Source organism: Myiozetetes cayanensis, unplaced genomic scaffold (genome assembly GCF_022539395.1).
Source record: "Myiozetetes cayanensis isolate MyiCay16 unplaced genomic scaffold, myiCay2020 scf16, whole genome shotgun sequence".
Lineage (NCBI taxonomy): Eukaryota > Metazoa > Chordata > Aves > Passeriformes > Tyrannidae > Myiozetetes > Myiozetetes cayanensis.
In genome coordinates this window covers 1,260,713-1,274,030 of record NW_026087270.1, presented here as the reverse complement: position 1 = coordinate 1,274,030, position 13,318 = coordinate 1,260,713, and the positions used below count along the sequence as shown (strand labels likewise).

At 37.9% G+C, this 13,318-nt stretch overlaps 1 protein-coding gene across 2 annotated transcripts; it reads right to left on the bottom strand.

Annotated features, from left to right (window-relative positions):
• Positions 1 to 520: 520 nt before the first annotated feature.
• On the bottom strand, positions 521 to 12,742 carry SLC7A9 (solute carrier family 7 member 9). Of its 2 annotated transcripts, XM_050311183.1 has the most exons (14): positions 12,634 to 12,742; positions 11,682 to 12,028; positions 11,366 to 11,492; positions 10,040 to 10,187; positions 8,875 to 9,117; positions 8,318 to 8,443; positions 7,900 to 7,999; positions 6,565 to 6,609; positions 6,108 to 6,231; positions 4,324 to 4,427; positions 2,961 to 3,057; positions 2,309 to 2,458; positions 1,575 to 1,749; positions 521 to 715 (listed from the first exon to the last, which is right to left on the bottom strand). In XM_050311183.1, the coding sequence occupies exons 3-14, from the start codon at positions 11,468 to 11,470 to the stop codon at positions 651 to 653; spliced, it is 1,482 nt and encodes a 493-aa protein (XP_050167140.1). In that variant the 5' UTR covers positions 11,471 to 11,492; positions 11,682 to 12,028; positions 12,634 to 12,742; the 3' UTR covers positions 521 to 650. The 2 variants fall into 2 exon arrangements, with proteins under 2 accessions (XP_050167140.1, XP_050167141.1); XM_050311184.1 differs by lacking the exons at positions 10,040 to 10,187; positions 11,682 to 12,028; positions 12,634 to 12,742 and having other exon boundaries at positions 11,366 to 11,490.
• Between the last annotated feature and the right edge of the window lie 576 nt (positions 12,743 to 13,318).

Below are 13,318 nucleotides of genomic sequence, written 5' to 3'. Positions count from 1 at the left end.
TAACATCACATTCATGCTAAGGGTAAATTCTGTGGCATTTACTTGTTCCATACCTTGGATGGTGTTGGGAAAACACACCTGAAAAATGAAGCTTTAGTTGACTTATCTTGTTTGAATTTAACTACAAACAAACAAACCAACCAACCCATGAAAAATAGCCTGTCAATTGTGCTTTACATTTTTACTTGATTCCCACTTCCTGAGTCTTTAACTTTTTGACAGCTGGTCTGAGAACCTGCAGATAGAGCTGCTCTGGTGTTATGTGATATCTGTGCTTTCTGTGGTGCTGTTGATAAGGGCTGTGTTGTTCTTTCCACAGTGCCATCAAAAGCATCTTGACACTGTCGCTGCTAAATTTTGCCACCTTCATAACTGAAAAGTTCCTCCTATGTATTTTGGGTAATTTCCATGCAGAAAACAACACTATAACATCCTAGCAAACAATGAAAACAGCTTTGCTGGACACTGTAATCTCTCTTAGAAGTCTTTTTTTATTATATATATTTAATGTTTTCAAGTACTAAAGGGCTGCAAAAATAACACACCAGTAAGAACATAACAATTTAGCAAGAATATGTATCTGCCAAACTAAATTGAGTCTGCTTCAACCAGTACAGCACTTAAAAGCAACCTGGTAGGAAGGAAACATTTCATGTGGCAACTTCTTCTGCTGGAACAACTTCCAAAAGCATCTGGAGGTGCATAGTGATGGGATCTGAGGAAAAAGGTTCTTGTTAGAGGCTTTACAAGAGAACAATATCTCATTTCAGACTATTAAGTGAGAAAATTACCCTTCCAAGTAGTTGTCTTTTTTTATTCCTATTTCAAACTTTAAAAATAACAGGTGGGGAATATAAACAGCCTTAAGATCCAAGCTACAGCATTTCAGGTTTCCAAACTTGCTCTTATTAGAGTACAATGCTTTTAATTGCATAAGTGCATTATAATTAATAATCCCAGGGGAAGGGAGAGACAGCTGATGGATTGTTTGAATGTCTGCAGAACTCCTGATCCTGTTCCATTCAGCCATTTCCAATTAACCTCTTACCTGTGTATCCTGTCTTCCTTGAGATAATTACAAGGAGTTTCTTTGGAGACTACACAAAAAAATCAGTTTATAACAGTCACTGGGTTCTTGCAGCTTTCACTGTACTCAGCACTGTGATTATTTTTTTATCTTAATGCTGTTAATGTTTACTTTAGTAAGTATAATAAAAACTAAGTGTTTGGTGGCAGAATTTATGTCTGCTAATCTCTAGCTAATGGCTAAAGCAGCGTTTTGAAAAACAAACAAAAAACTAACTTTGCAGATGAAATAGTTCTGTTAAGTTTAAAATTCAGTTTCTTTGTGCTACTACAATTCTTTTTTTGTGAATTAAATTTAATTTCTTCTCAAGTCAGAGCTTTCTTTCACAGGAAGGAGTAAAATAGAGCCTTCAGTAAAGCTCAATACACGTTTGGGAAATTGCTTCCCTTCCCAGGACCAGACAAGGAGCTTCATCAAAGTAATTAACCTTGAGCTTAGAAAACATTCTCTTGAGTTCTGGAGCTGCCTGCCTGAGGGATGTACTTACTTGATATTTTCTGGGCCCAGCTGAATTTAAAATGAACAAAAAGTGCATAAACTATAAGTCCACTGAGGATAAATAAAATACAGTACAAATAGGCCAGTTCAGGGGCGCTGATGATTGGTGCCAACACCAGGACAATGGAGACCAGAGTCACTATGACGGGAATGATGATGGGCACCTGCAAGGACAGAACACACAGTCACTTCTCCACTCCTTTGCTGGTCTGGCACAAGTTGCCTGTATGAAATAAATATTCTCATTGCCTCATGCATTTTATTTTTTCCTTTTAAAATGTCAGGAGTCAGATGGGGGTGATTGAAAGAGTAGCAAGAATATGGATGGAGAAAACTCTTCTGCTAATTTGCTGAGATCTCTTTGTCAATATTGCAAATTGCAGTGCAAAAATGGGCATTTTAATGAGTCTGGGACCAAACCCCAGTGGAATGACCAAGGCTCTTATCTGGGATAATCTTGCAGTGTAGTCTGCAGACTGCAGGTTCCCATTCCCAGAAATTTGGCTCGTGCCCTGTGGTTTGTGCAAGTGAAAATCAGCATTATGCACTCTTTTCTCAGTCCTAGTGCATAACTACAGGTAAATGGCTACACTTCAGCTGAGGGGAGAAAAAAAACCAGGGAGTCTGCCCGAGGATGCTGTTTAAATATCCAGATGATTAGGATGAGTTCATCTACAGCATTTTTAGGAATGGAGGAAAAGCCACATGGAATGATGAGCTTACCCTGATAGGCCTTTCAAGGTGCTTCCTTGTAAACCTCATGACAATGAGTGCAAACACGGTCAGACCATAAAATATCCAGACGGCGAAACTGAAATAATTTATGAGCGTTTCGATGTCACCAGGGATAATATAAATAATAGCAATGGCCCCCTAAAAAGGAAAACAAAAATTAGTGTAGTCTATTGTAGAACAAGGCTGAATTTTACTTATGTGCTATTACAGGTGCTTAGTGTTCCAAAGTGTGAATGGTTTTGCTTTAACACTTGAGTGTGAGGGTCTTGCAGCAACTTTAAAGGCTGTGAGCCCGTCCTGTCAGCACATGGTTATTCTGTGTGCAGTCTTCTTCCAATTTAATTCAAGAGACTTATGATTTCTATGCATTGATCTGTTTTATTGTTGACTGCTTATCTTGAAGTGAAGATACTAAATGTGTGTTAAGGTTTTTAATGTTCCTGGGATTTGAATATATCTTGTTATGCCCTGAAGATAAATGGGTAAAATAAAAACCCCCAAGATGCTCTGGATTTATTTTTAAACGCGTTTACAGACTGGAATCTGCTTTAGTGAGATGTAAGTGCATTCCTACATGGAGGAAACAGGGTGGGGAGGAATTTTTGTTGGTAATTTCTCTGTGCTCAGAATATAAACTTACATAAAACATGATGGCAGGGGCTGGTGTTAAGCGTTTAACACTGATGTAAGACAACAGCTTCAGCATGTGCCCCTCCCGGCCTGCAACATAAACAAGTCTGACAAAAGAAAAGCAAGGAGATGTCGTTAGTGTGGCACCCCGATTTTAAGTGGTATTACTGAAAAATAGGTGAGTACCATTCATTTTCAGGATTTGGTTTATTGTGTGGCTACAATCTGGCTATAATTCTGTCAGTATTTTCTTTTTAAGTAGTTTTGCAGTGGTTTGAAGTAAGGGAAATGGCTGGTATTAAAGCAGTGAGCTAGAAACTGATTCTTAACCAGTATTAAAATAGTAAACTTGAAACTAATTTCAGAATCATTAGTTTTCACATTTAATAGAAAATTATTTGGTGGAAACGTTACTTACTGTGTCCCTTTTAATTAAGTAATTCCTTTTTCATTTGCTTCTTATCAAAAAGCTACCTCGACAGCCTTTTGTCACAAAATGGTTTTTACAGCTCTATTGCTTTCAGCTGGATTTGAAATTTTAAAATATTTGTAATAGTAAATGGAAACATTGAACAACTGATAGAAAGGAATAGCTTCTCATTTCAGTTTCCTTTATCTTTACTGGTGTGGTCACGTTCTTACTTGTAATTTTTAACTGTTTGATTCTCAGCTTAAAAACTGATGAGAGGTGAGAAAAGCCTTCTGTACTGTACCTGCTTTGAATTAAGAATGGGACCTTATTTTCTAATTTGTGAAACCTGACTAGCCACTGTTTCTTTCTGAAAACTAAACAATACAGCTAGAGTTACAGGTACTTTTAAATTACATTTTGTATAATGTGGATGGGAAGAATGTCATTATGTGTGTGGGTACATAAATGCGAATATAACTTTTTCCATCCTTCAAAAACTGTCCTTTTGTTATAAGTTAGTATAAGAATTTAGACAACTCCATTCCAATTAAACATTGATAAATTTATTAAGCAAGCGATAATAAAGCAAAACAGCGCTGGGTGGCCTGGAGGGCAGTGCCCTGCCGAAGCACACACCGAAATGAAGTCAGTGTCTCTTTTTATACACGTTGGTGGTTGTTAAGTACATGTTAAGTGGTGTCTGGCATTGGCTTTTCGGATGTAAATTTGTTTGTTGCTTGAGTTCGGTGTCTGGGTAAGTGGTAGTCTGGTATTTGTCAGAGATGAAAAGGTGCAGTTCTTATCAGTTGTGTATTGACACTTGCTTGATTAGCAAGCTGTCTGTGAAACTCCTCTTGTTTAATTACAACAGAAAGTTTCTGAGTCCCTCATACACATAACATTTTATGAACAAAATTAACCCTTCTATTACACTTTGAAGATATTTAGAATGGGAACTTACCTGCCTGCAGTAAAACAGGTCCCATTGGCAGATCCAATTGTAGAAAACACCACAAAGAGAGGAACTATCCACGAGGCTGGATAAAGGACCCTGTCTCCAAATGTCTGGGTTATGGGAGGAAAATGAGTCACTTTTGTCATTTTAATAACCTATACTTAGATATATTTTTATATATATATAGTGTGTGTATATATATTATATATAATATAGTTAGGTATATTATATATATAGTGTATGTGTATATACTATATATATAACATAGTTAGGTATATTATATATATAAATACACACCTTTACTTTAGGTGTATTCAGTAATGTTGGAGCCTCTCTGTAAGTGAAGTAAATGGGTATCTATGCTACCAATAAAAACAGGTTGTATATTTTGTGTAGCTGTTAAAGAATGCTTTGCCAAATGAAGACCTGGATTAACTGATGGAGCACTCTGTAAAATGGAGTGGAGTACTGTTGGTATGATGTTTAAGAGGCAGCACCTGCAGGAAACACTGGAAGACACTGAGCCCGGGGGGAGCCAAGGAAGAACAAACTCCCTCTGGTCCTTCACTACACGGAGCTTTCACCTGTGCCGTGGTGTGTGAGTGGTTGCTGCAGGATAGATTAGATCTCATCTAGGTACGTTGCTCTACTGCAAATGAGTTTGAATTTAAATGTTTTTGACAGGAAGATTATGGGGGTTTGGGGAGGGGGGGTAGTTAATTTTTTTTTATTTTTAGTAAGTCAGGTATAAAAAGAGCTTTGTTTTTGTACAGCTCTGACATCAGTGCTGTTACAGCTGTAGAGACCCCTCTGTCCTCTTGCTCAGTGCCAGGTCTGAGACACTGTTAGTTTAGTCTGATGAGCTCAATGCTAGAGGATAGTTTTGTTCAGATTGTAAATTTAATGGTGTGCTGAAGGGGACCGGTTCTTAAACAAGATATAATTTGATACGTGCACTGCTGTACCTCCTGCTGCAAACAAGATACTGGAATGCACAGAAGATCTGAATTTTAAAAGCTTTCACTTTTAAATATTTCAGCATTAGTGTACTTCACTCTGCTAGGCTGTATTTTGTGTGCTTGTCACATACTCTTTGTTTTCCCCAAAAACTAACAATTGCTGCATGACCTCAACAGCTGTTTCACAGACAGGTGTCCTGTGGAAAATTTACTGAGTGGAACTGAGGGGACAGGTGTATTTTTTTAAGATTTCAGAAATATGCCACCTTTAAATTTACATAGAATAGCACATGTCTTGCAATGATGTAAAAATTGTATCTTTCAGATTTGTTAAGGGGGGGGGATGGAAACCAACAAAAAGAATAAGGTGGAAGTGAATTATGGCCTATTTGCTGTTATCTCCAGAACAACAAACTTTGATCTACTGTCATTTGGCATGTGCCTCCTCCTCAGAAATACTGGAAACGCTGAAAAGGGCAAAGCAACTGTCAGATGTTATTTCTCTTTCCATCTCTGTGATGCCTGTGGGGAGCCCCCTGAGCTGTAGTGTTTACAAACCCTTAGCTGAAAGCTGCGTTATTTTGCTCCCTTTTTCTTTTTTTTCCCCACTGGGATATGACAGAACTACTGTTGGAATTAAACATCACTGAAATCTTAAAGAAATGACAGTAGATAACGGGGCAGGGGGGACGAAAAGGTGACACTGATGGCTTGGACTGAAATGAAGTGTAGCTTAAGAAGAATTCCAGGTTCCTAAGGAGGAATTCCAAGATTTGCACGATTTGCACGCAGCCTTCTTGAGATGCTCTATCACCAAATAAAGTGGCTTACCACAGCAACTGCCTGGGACTGCAGGAGTTCTGTCGAAGTCATGACGGTGAAATAGGAGACGTTTATCAGAACGTAACAAACTGTAACCAAGGGGATCCCAATAATTATAGAGAGTGGTAGGTTTCTAAAGAATGCAAAAGTAAGACCCCATCAGCATTGCTGTATCACTGCTACAGTTGTCATAGTAAACTGTGGACTCCTTCTTTACCATATGTGCTCTTTAGGTGTATTTATTTTTTTTTTTTTTTAATACAGAGCTATGGAAATCAGGATTATAAAAATACACATTTATGCAGAAACACAAAGGCTGTAATACATGCAAATTAGCTGTGTCTGTTAGTGCTCAAACCTTGAATAACCTCTGCTTTGTTAAAAAAAAAACAACTCTAAGTATATGCTTGCTTGTAGAAAAATATTAAGTGTTTGAATTTTGCCAATAACAAAAGCGTTTTCATACCTGTAAGGATTTTTAAGTTCTTCTGTGATGTAATTGAGTTGATTCCTGGAAGGAAAAACATTCATATTTTAGCAGTCTGTTGTTTAAATACTTCTATACTAATAGGTCAGGTATTATTTCATGTTCTTGCTTTTTTCCTTTTCAGTTAAAAAAAAAAACAACAGACCACTATAACCAATCTTTTTAAGTGAGAAAACTGAAGGACAAAACCTATGGGAGCTTCTCATCCAAATGCCAGCCTCTTGATTCACCATCTCTGTCCCCCTTATCTCTGAGATTTTGGGATATTGGATAAAATATCCCCAAGTAATGAAAGGGACATTTGGCAGAAATTTCAGATTTACAAGGTTGCCTTTTAACTTCAAGCTTTACAGTGTCTGAGTCTTTGTAAATAATTTTTACCAGAACATGTAGGCCAGATTGAAACAAGATTTTTAGTCCTTCACTCTAAAAATGTCAAGAGATGGTTTTTTACAGTTCAAAAGGCAAATTTTCAAATGTTAGTACCTGGTGTTACATATGCAAATATGTAACAAATTTTATATATATATATATAACAAATATTTAGGCCCCCAGCTTCTGTGGCCCTTAAAAAGTCCATACAAATGTCTGAATTAGCAGACTTACATGCCTGAGTTGAGGCACTCCAGCTTGGAAATAGAACCTGGAAGAGTCATCTATTTAAAAATAAATTCAGTTTTGAAAGCTTTTAATTGGGACTTGCTTTGGTGTAACTCAAGATATATATATAAGTCTATAGTATAATATATATATATAAATATACATAAGATATATGTAAATATATGTATTCCTTCCAAAATACAGACCTATATGGAAACTTTTGCAGCTTGAACATTTAAGAATAGCATTGATGGATTTGTGCCTACAGAGCCCTGGGCCAACTGACATTCCCTAAGAAAAAATCTGGAAGTTGGACCTTATGACTTCAGATACAATGTTCTATGTGCTCTTGTACTAATCAAACACCACTACATATTTCCCAAAAAGCAGAATTTGATGGGGTAACCTGTAGGGAAAGCTATTTTACCTGAGACAGTGGAACTAAATTGGGTTATATTTTCCTCATTACCACAACATGAAGTATAAAGCAGTAGGTCCTTTCAGGATCCAGAATAATTTCTTTCCCTAATAAAGAACCAATAACAGGGGGTGGAGTGTTTGGGGGGGTTTAACCAATGGTGTTGTTTACCCAAAATTCATCATGAGATTCTTAATAAGAAGTCAGATGTTAACTTTTCCAGAGTTCAACAGGGAGAGAGTAAACTGGTTAAAGGCTGGTCAACCATAACTTCAAGGTTAGTAAAGACTGCTTACCATCCATCATATGCCCAGAGTCCATTGTAAAATGCCAGACTGATAGAGCTGATAGAAATTTTACTGTCCTTGAAAGAATCTTTGAAGTTTTCAGTTTTTCCTGCAGATAAGATGTAGATTACTGGTCAGTGTTGAAACTAATTCTTGTAATCCCCATCAGATGAAGAAATATTCCATTATCTTTGTCATGTTTTTAAACTTCTCACTGTTAGCATCAACTAATACCTTTTGTTATTAATTGATCTGGAGTGTTGCAGTTCCCACCCAACTCCCTTCTCTAAAAGAAACCACCAAGAGATGCAGAACTAAAACCCTGAATAAAGAGATTTGGGGCTGTGCCACTTCCACTAGCGGGGAATTTGTTAGTGCTCATAGCAGAAGCTAAATGAACTTTTTCAAGGAATGTATGTTTGATTACCTTGTGCAAGGAGAACAATGCCACTTACAATAATGATTGTGACAATGATCATTTTAGCAGCCGTGAGAAAATTCTGGAGGTAACTCCCCAGCTTCACACTCAGTGAATTCACAATGGTAATTACCACTGCAAGAGATAAAATGAGGAATTTTTGCATTCAATTTGTCGGAATTGAGAGCAAGGTTGCCTTTTTAACCCTAAACACACCCCCTCCCCTTAAATGCTGTACTGCTTTTTCCTCACTCTCTGCCTATGTTATATAGAGTTTTTAACACACTGTGTTTGGATAATAGTGGAGAAATATTGCAAAATAGTGGAGAAAAACACTTCTGTGAATTAGATTTTGATACCACCTTGGACAAAAAATACATTGAAGCATTCTGATAAGTACAGACATAGCTTATTATTTCTCCCTTTTCTGCTAGAGCTAAGCATTCATTCTACAGCTGTACCTATCTTAATAAAGAATAAAAAAGTCCTTGTAGTGGGAACAAACCATTTTTAAACCTACCCTTTTTCTATGTTGTTGGTGTGCCTTTAAAAAGAAGGGCTCTTACCGATGGCTGCTGCTGCGAGACACTTGATGACAGCCTTGGGGGGATCACAGCCCGGGAAAAAAGGAGCCGAGGCGTATTCTGCGAAGCTGAGACAAATGATGGCGAAGGAGCTGGGCTTGGTCACCAGCAAACTCGTCCAGGAAAACAGAAAGGCTGGAATGGGGCCAAAGGCCTCCATGAGGTAAGGATATTCTCCTCCAGATTTCGTGATCATCGTGCCGAGCTCGGCAAAGCAAAGGGCACCTGAGACACGGGAAAAGCGGGTTGAGGTCGTGCCCTTTTCAGCCTGGTACTGGCTAGAACACACGGTCACTTTTTAATAGGTAGAAAAAAGTTAAGGAAAGTGATATCTACAGTGCATCATCAACCTCTTCGTGTTCCTGGATATTTTATTGTATGTGCACAATCAAATTTTAATTACTTGTGAGCAATTGGAAAAAACACCTTGGAATTAACAAGGTACAGTCCAAAAATTCCCATTGCTGGTGTTTTAAGACTTGGCCAAACCCAGCACAAACCTTCTCATTTCATATCAAATTTCTGTTTAAGAAACCAACACTGTAAGAAGCATTTAAGTGAGAACTGCCCTGGCTGACATTCCTTTGGGAAACTTGGAAAAAGCAGACTTGCTGCACAGTTTTGAAGTAACTCATCTGCTAAGCTCAACATTACAGTACAGGGACACTTCCAGATCTACTGCTGTATCTGGCATCTTGCACTAAGGTTTTTCTGTATGCTGTGTCCCCTGATACAATGTTCAATGTTTTCCTTCTTGAAATATCTGGAGGTGCTTAGAGCTAAATTTTCAGATAATAGAATTAGAATTACACAAGTAGAAAACTTGCAGAAGGACCCAGTTTGCTGCCAGGAAATGTCACATTTTGCCAATGATTTAAGTAGAAGAATATTCTCTATTAGAGTCAGTGGATTAGGCCAGCAAAACTAAAACTTGATTTCAAAATAAATTGAGAGTGTGATATGCAATTTTAAAAACTTAATTTATCTTTTATAAGCAGCATATTTTAAATTTATGGCCCAGTGCTTCTATGCATATCTACATCAGTATTTCATTGATTTTAGCTAATCTGTGAAAGCAGAGCAGTCTGCAGAAGCAGTAAGTACAAAGATTTAGGCAAAGATTCAGATTCTTTGTTGACTCCTTTACCTAACGTGGCCAGAACTCCACAGGCTGCCCAGATGGTTAAACAAGGACCCACAGCTTCAACATTGGCAAGGACTGATTTTGGAGAAACAAAGATACCTGACCCAATAATGGTCCCCACAATCATACAGATTCCACTGATGAGGCCCACCTGGAGATGAAACGAGACGTTTTGTGTAAGTAATTTCTAGTTCAGTATCATAGAACTACAATAATTGTCATTACTGGCTTATTTTTATCAGTTTTTAATGTATAGGTTCTAGAAAGAAATTCATTAAACTCTTTTATGAAGTTTCACTTTTCTTTCCAGGATGCCTGTGAACCTTGTGCTGTTTTCAAACCTCTGCTGTTTTTAAAACTGCACCTACTTGTATTTTGCCTACCTGTTTATTTCCTTTATTAAACTGCCTTTTGCATTACATGAGTCTCAAATCAAACCTTGTACAGGTGAACTTCCCCTTTCCTCTCTGACTAAACACCAGAAATTCTTTTATGAGCACTTGATGAATTCTGAATTTTCTAAGCTTCAGAAATTGTCTTTTATGGGTGGAGTCCATTATTTGTCGTTGAGCAGTTGTTTTCTTCTCCTTGCTTTAACTATTTGTGCACAGGAATTATCTCCATGTGATGGGTGGTGATAAGATCGTGTTCTCCTGACCTTGTCAGTGACCCACATGTTACCTGAAACAACTGAAATTTGAGGCATGTCCTGCTAAAACAAGTGCCAGGCACTTATTTTTTCCTGGCATTATGGCTACTCTAATAGCATCAGTATTTTTTTCCAGTCTTGGCACCAAACTAAAACCACATAAAGACTCTTTTTGCAGGTTTCTTAAATTTAAAGAGGAATTCCAACCCCTCCTGAGAGCAGGTGACACAAATGTTGTCTAAAGCGTCTCTAATCTTCTGGAGGAGACAGATTTCCACCTGTCTTTGACTACCAGTGCCTATTTCATGGCTGTAGGCATTAAGAAACATTCAGAAACAATGAACTGAACAACCCACTGCAACCCCTGAGAACTACAGGTGGAAAAAAAAAATAAAGAAGTAAAGTTTATGAAGTGTCTCAGTTGACCAACTTCGAGTTATTTTTCTATCTGACAACTTCAAAGACTTAAAAACATATTGTCAGTTTTCTATTGGTTTGTATCAGAGCTTTTTAACTACAGTAATTAGCGGTTTCTGAAAATGTCAACCAAGCAGTTGAGTTATTAGCACATCACTGCTAAACTGGGACGCAGTTGTGAGCTTTGTGCACAAATACCCACTTCTGCCTCCCTCTGCCAGCCCCTCACACACGGACCGAAGAGGGAAAAGAAAAAGCTTTGCCTGTTTCTGTAGGTTCGTCTTTTGGGGTTCATGACTCTGAATGGACTTTGTGTCCTCTCTTCCTTTGTCCTCTCCTTTTCTTTTCTTCAAGCCTTCTTCACCCATTTGGTTTTTCTGGTTGAAATCTCTGAGGAAATAAAACCAAAATCTCAGCTCCAGCACAAACAACTTGAGTTTGGCTGATGTATGTGGGTCCAAAATACTGTAGGTAAGATATTGCTGGAATAATTAAAAATAAATTAAAAAAAGGCACACACTCAGAGGCAAAAGGACTTTCATCCAACCACCACTTGCTGTGGGTTTTCCTCATACCCACCTGGCAGGGAATGCCTGTGTCGGGTTACATTCAGCTTCCAGGATATCCTCACTGGAACGATCGAGCTTTTATAGCCAGTTCTTCTCCCTTGGAATTCCTCCAGCGGTCCAGTCAGATTTTATCTTTCTCCCAAAAGCCAGTCTGCTTTCTTCTTATCTAGGAGACCTTCTTTCTGATCTTCATTAAATTAGGCCCTGTCTCAGTTCCTTGGAGGGTAAAGCGAGCACAAGTATCTGCTAAAGCAAGTGTGGGCTGCTGCAATTGTCTAATCAGCAGCTCTTTGCCTTAAGACTCTCCATCTTCTCCGTGTTGAGCCAGAGTGGGTGTCTTCCACTCAGTGTTTTGTCCTGTTTAGAATTAGAATGTAAACAGTTTGTTTTCAAATTTAAACTCGTGATTTGGTTTGGGTTTTTTTCCCTCGAGGATTTTGATTGTTTGCCCTTGTAATTGCCTAAAATACAATCTGAGATAGCGAAGGAAATGCATCAGGTCAGGTCCTGAGTCTCAAAAAGTGGATTCAGTCTTAAGTCTCTTCTCTCCTAAGACCCTACAACTATAATTATTAGAATCTGAATGTTGAAGATCATTTTGTAGATATACAGACAGTAATGTTTAGGCAACTTAAGTTGGGGAGTTTTTGCAAATTAAGTAGTAATTGGCTACAAAAGCTGTAGCATTTTAAATTGACAGAACACCTATCTCAGTATTGTTGGTCCTCAGAAACATTTGGGTTATAAACACATCTAGTTTGTTTGGAATCAAAGATTTTTTTTTTTTAAATCATAATAAATCTAACTTTAAGATTAAACCTATGATAGAAAATTGCCCACGTGAGGAACGCAGAGCTTGGGTCATTGAAATTCATTACAGCTTTGTGCCCAACTTCTCTCTTTAAAGTCATGTGTTTAGACAGTTTCAATGACCACCTTTAGCAATTCTTGGGTTTGCTTACCTGATTTATGTATATTTGGTTGGTGTCACTCGGGTCCAGGAATCTTTGTCTCGGATGTTTCTCCCGTTAGATTTCCCAGCCAGTGACACACAGCAAGGCACGTCCAAGTCTGAAACCAGAATATGCAGAAGCAGCAGTAGATTAAGTACAAAGGTTATAAAAGATAATCATTAAACTCATTCTCGGCCAAGAAGCTTTGAGATAGGAACCTCAGATAAACCGACAGCCAATTAGTTTATCTTTAAAAAAAAAGAAGAACCATCTTTGTTCCGTTTGTGAGAATGTTTGTCCAGTGCCTAAGGAGTGTATTACAGAGTGAGAGTGAACCATCGTTTGGAGAGTTTGTTTTGATGATCCTTACAGCGAGCAGTTGCTAATTTAGAAATGCTTTGGAAAGGTAACCTTGAAGTAATTGTCCTTTTATGGGTGCATTAAAACCATCTGTCCAGATGTTGGTTGCATCCTATAAAAATAGTTGATGTTTTTATCTTGAGACGTGAGCAGAAATGTTTTTCATTAACCTGAGGCAGCTGAGTGGGCACCTTGTGTTCCCTTTGCTTGCAGTTACAATTGTTTTCCGTTGTTGTAAATATTTAAAAATCTCTGCTTTAGTGACCAATGCCATTCTCTATTTCCATACAGCAGTATATCCAGGACAAAAAGTATTGTTATCCTTCACTCTGGA

Bases quoted from the DNA above. Each gene is read 5' to 3' on its own strand.
- SLC7A9 (XM_050311183.1), bottom strand. From the start codon at position 11,470: ATGGGTGAAGAAGGCTTGAAGAAAAGAAAAGGAGAGGACAAAGGAAGA. The intron at 10,188-11,365 runs GCAAAGCTTTTT...TTTCATCTCCAG, and splicing joins AGACGAACCTACAGAAACAG to GTGGGCCTCATCAGTGGAAT. The intron at 8,444-8,874 runs GTAAGAGCCCTT...TATCTCTTGCAG, and splicing joins TCTCGCAGCAGCAGCCATCG to TGGTAATTACCATTGTGAAT.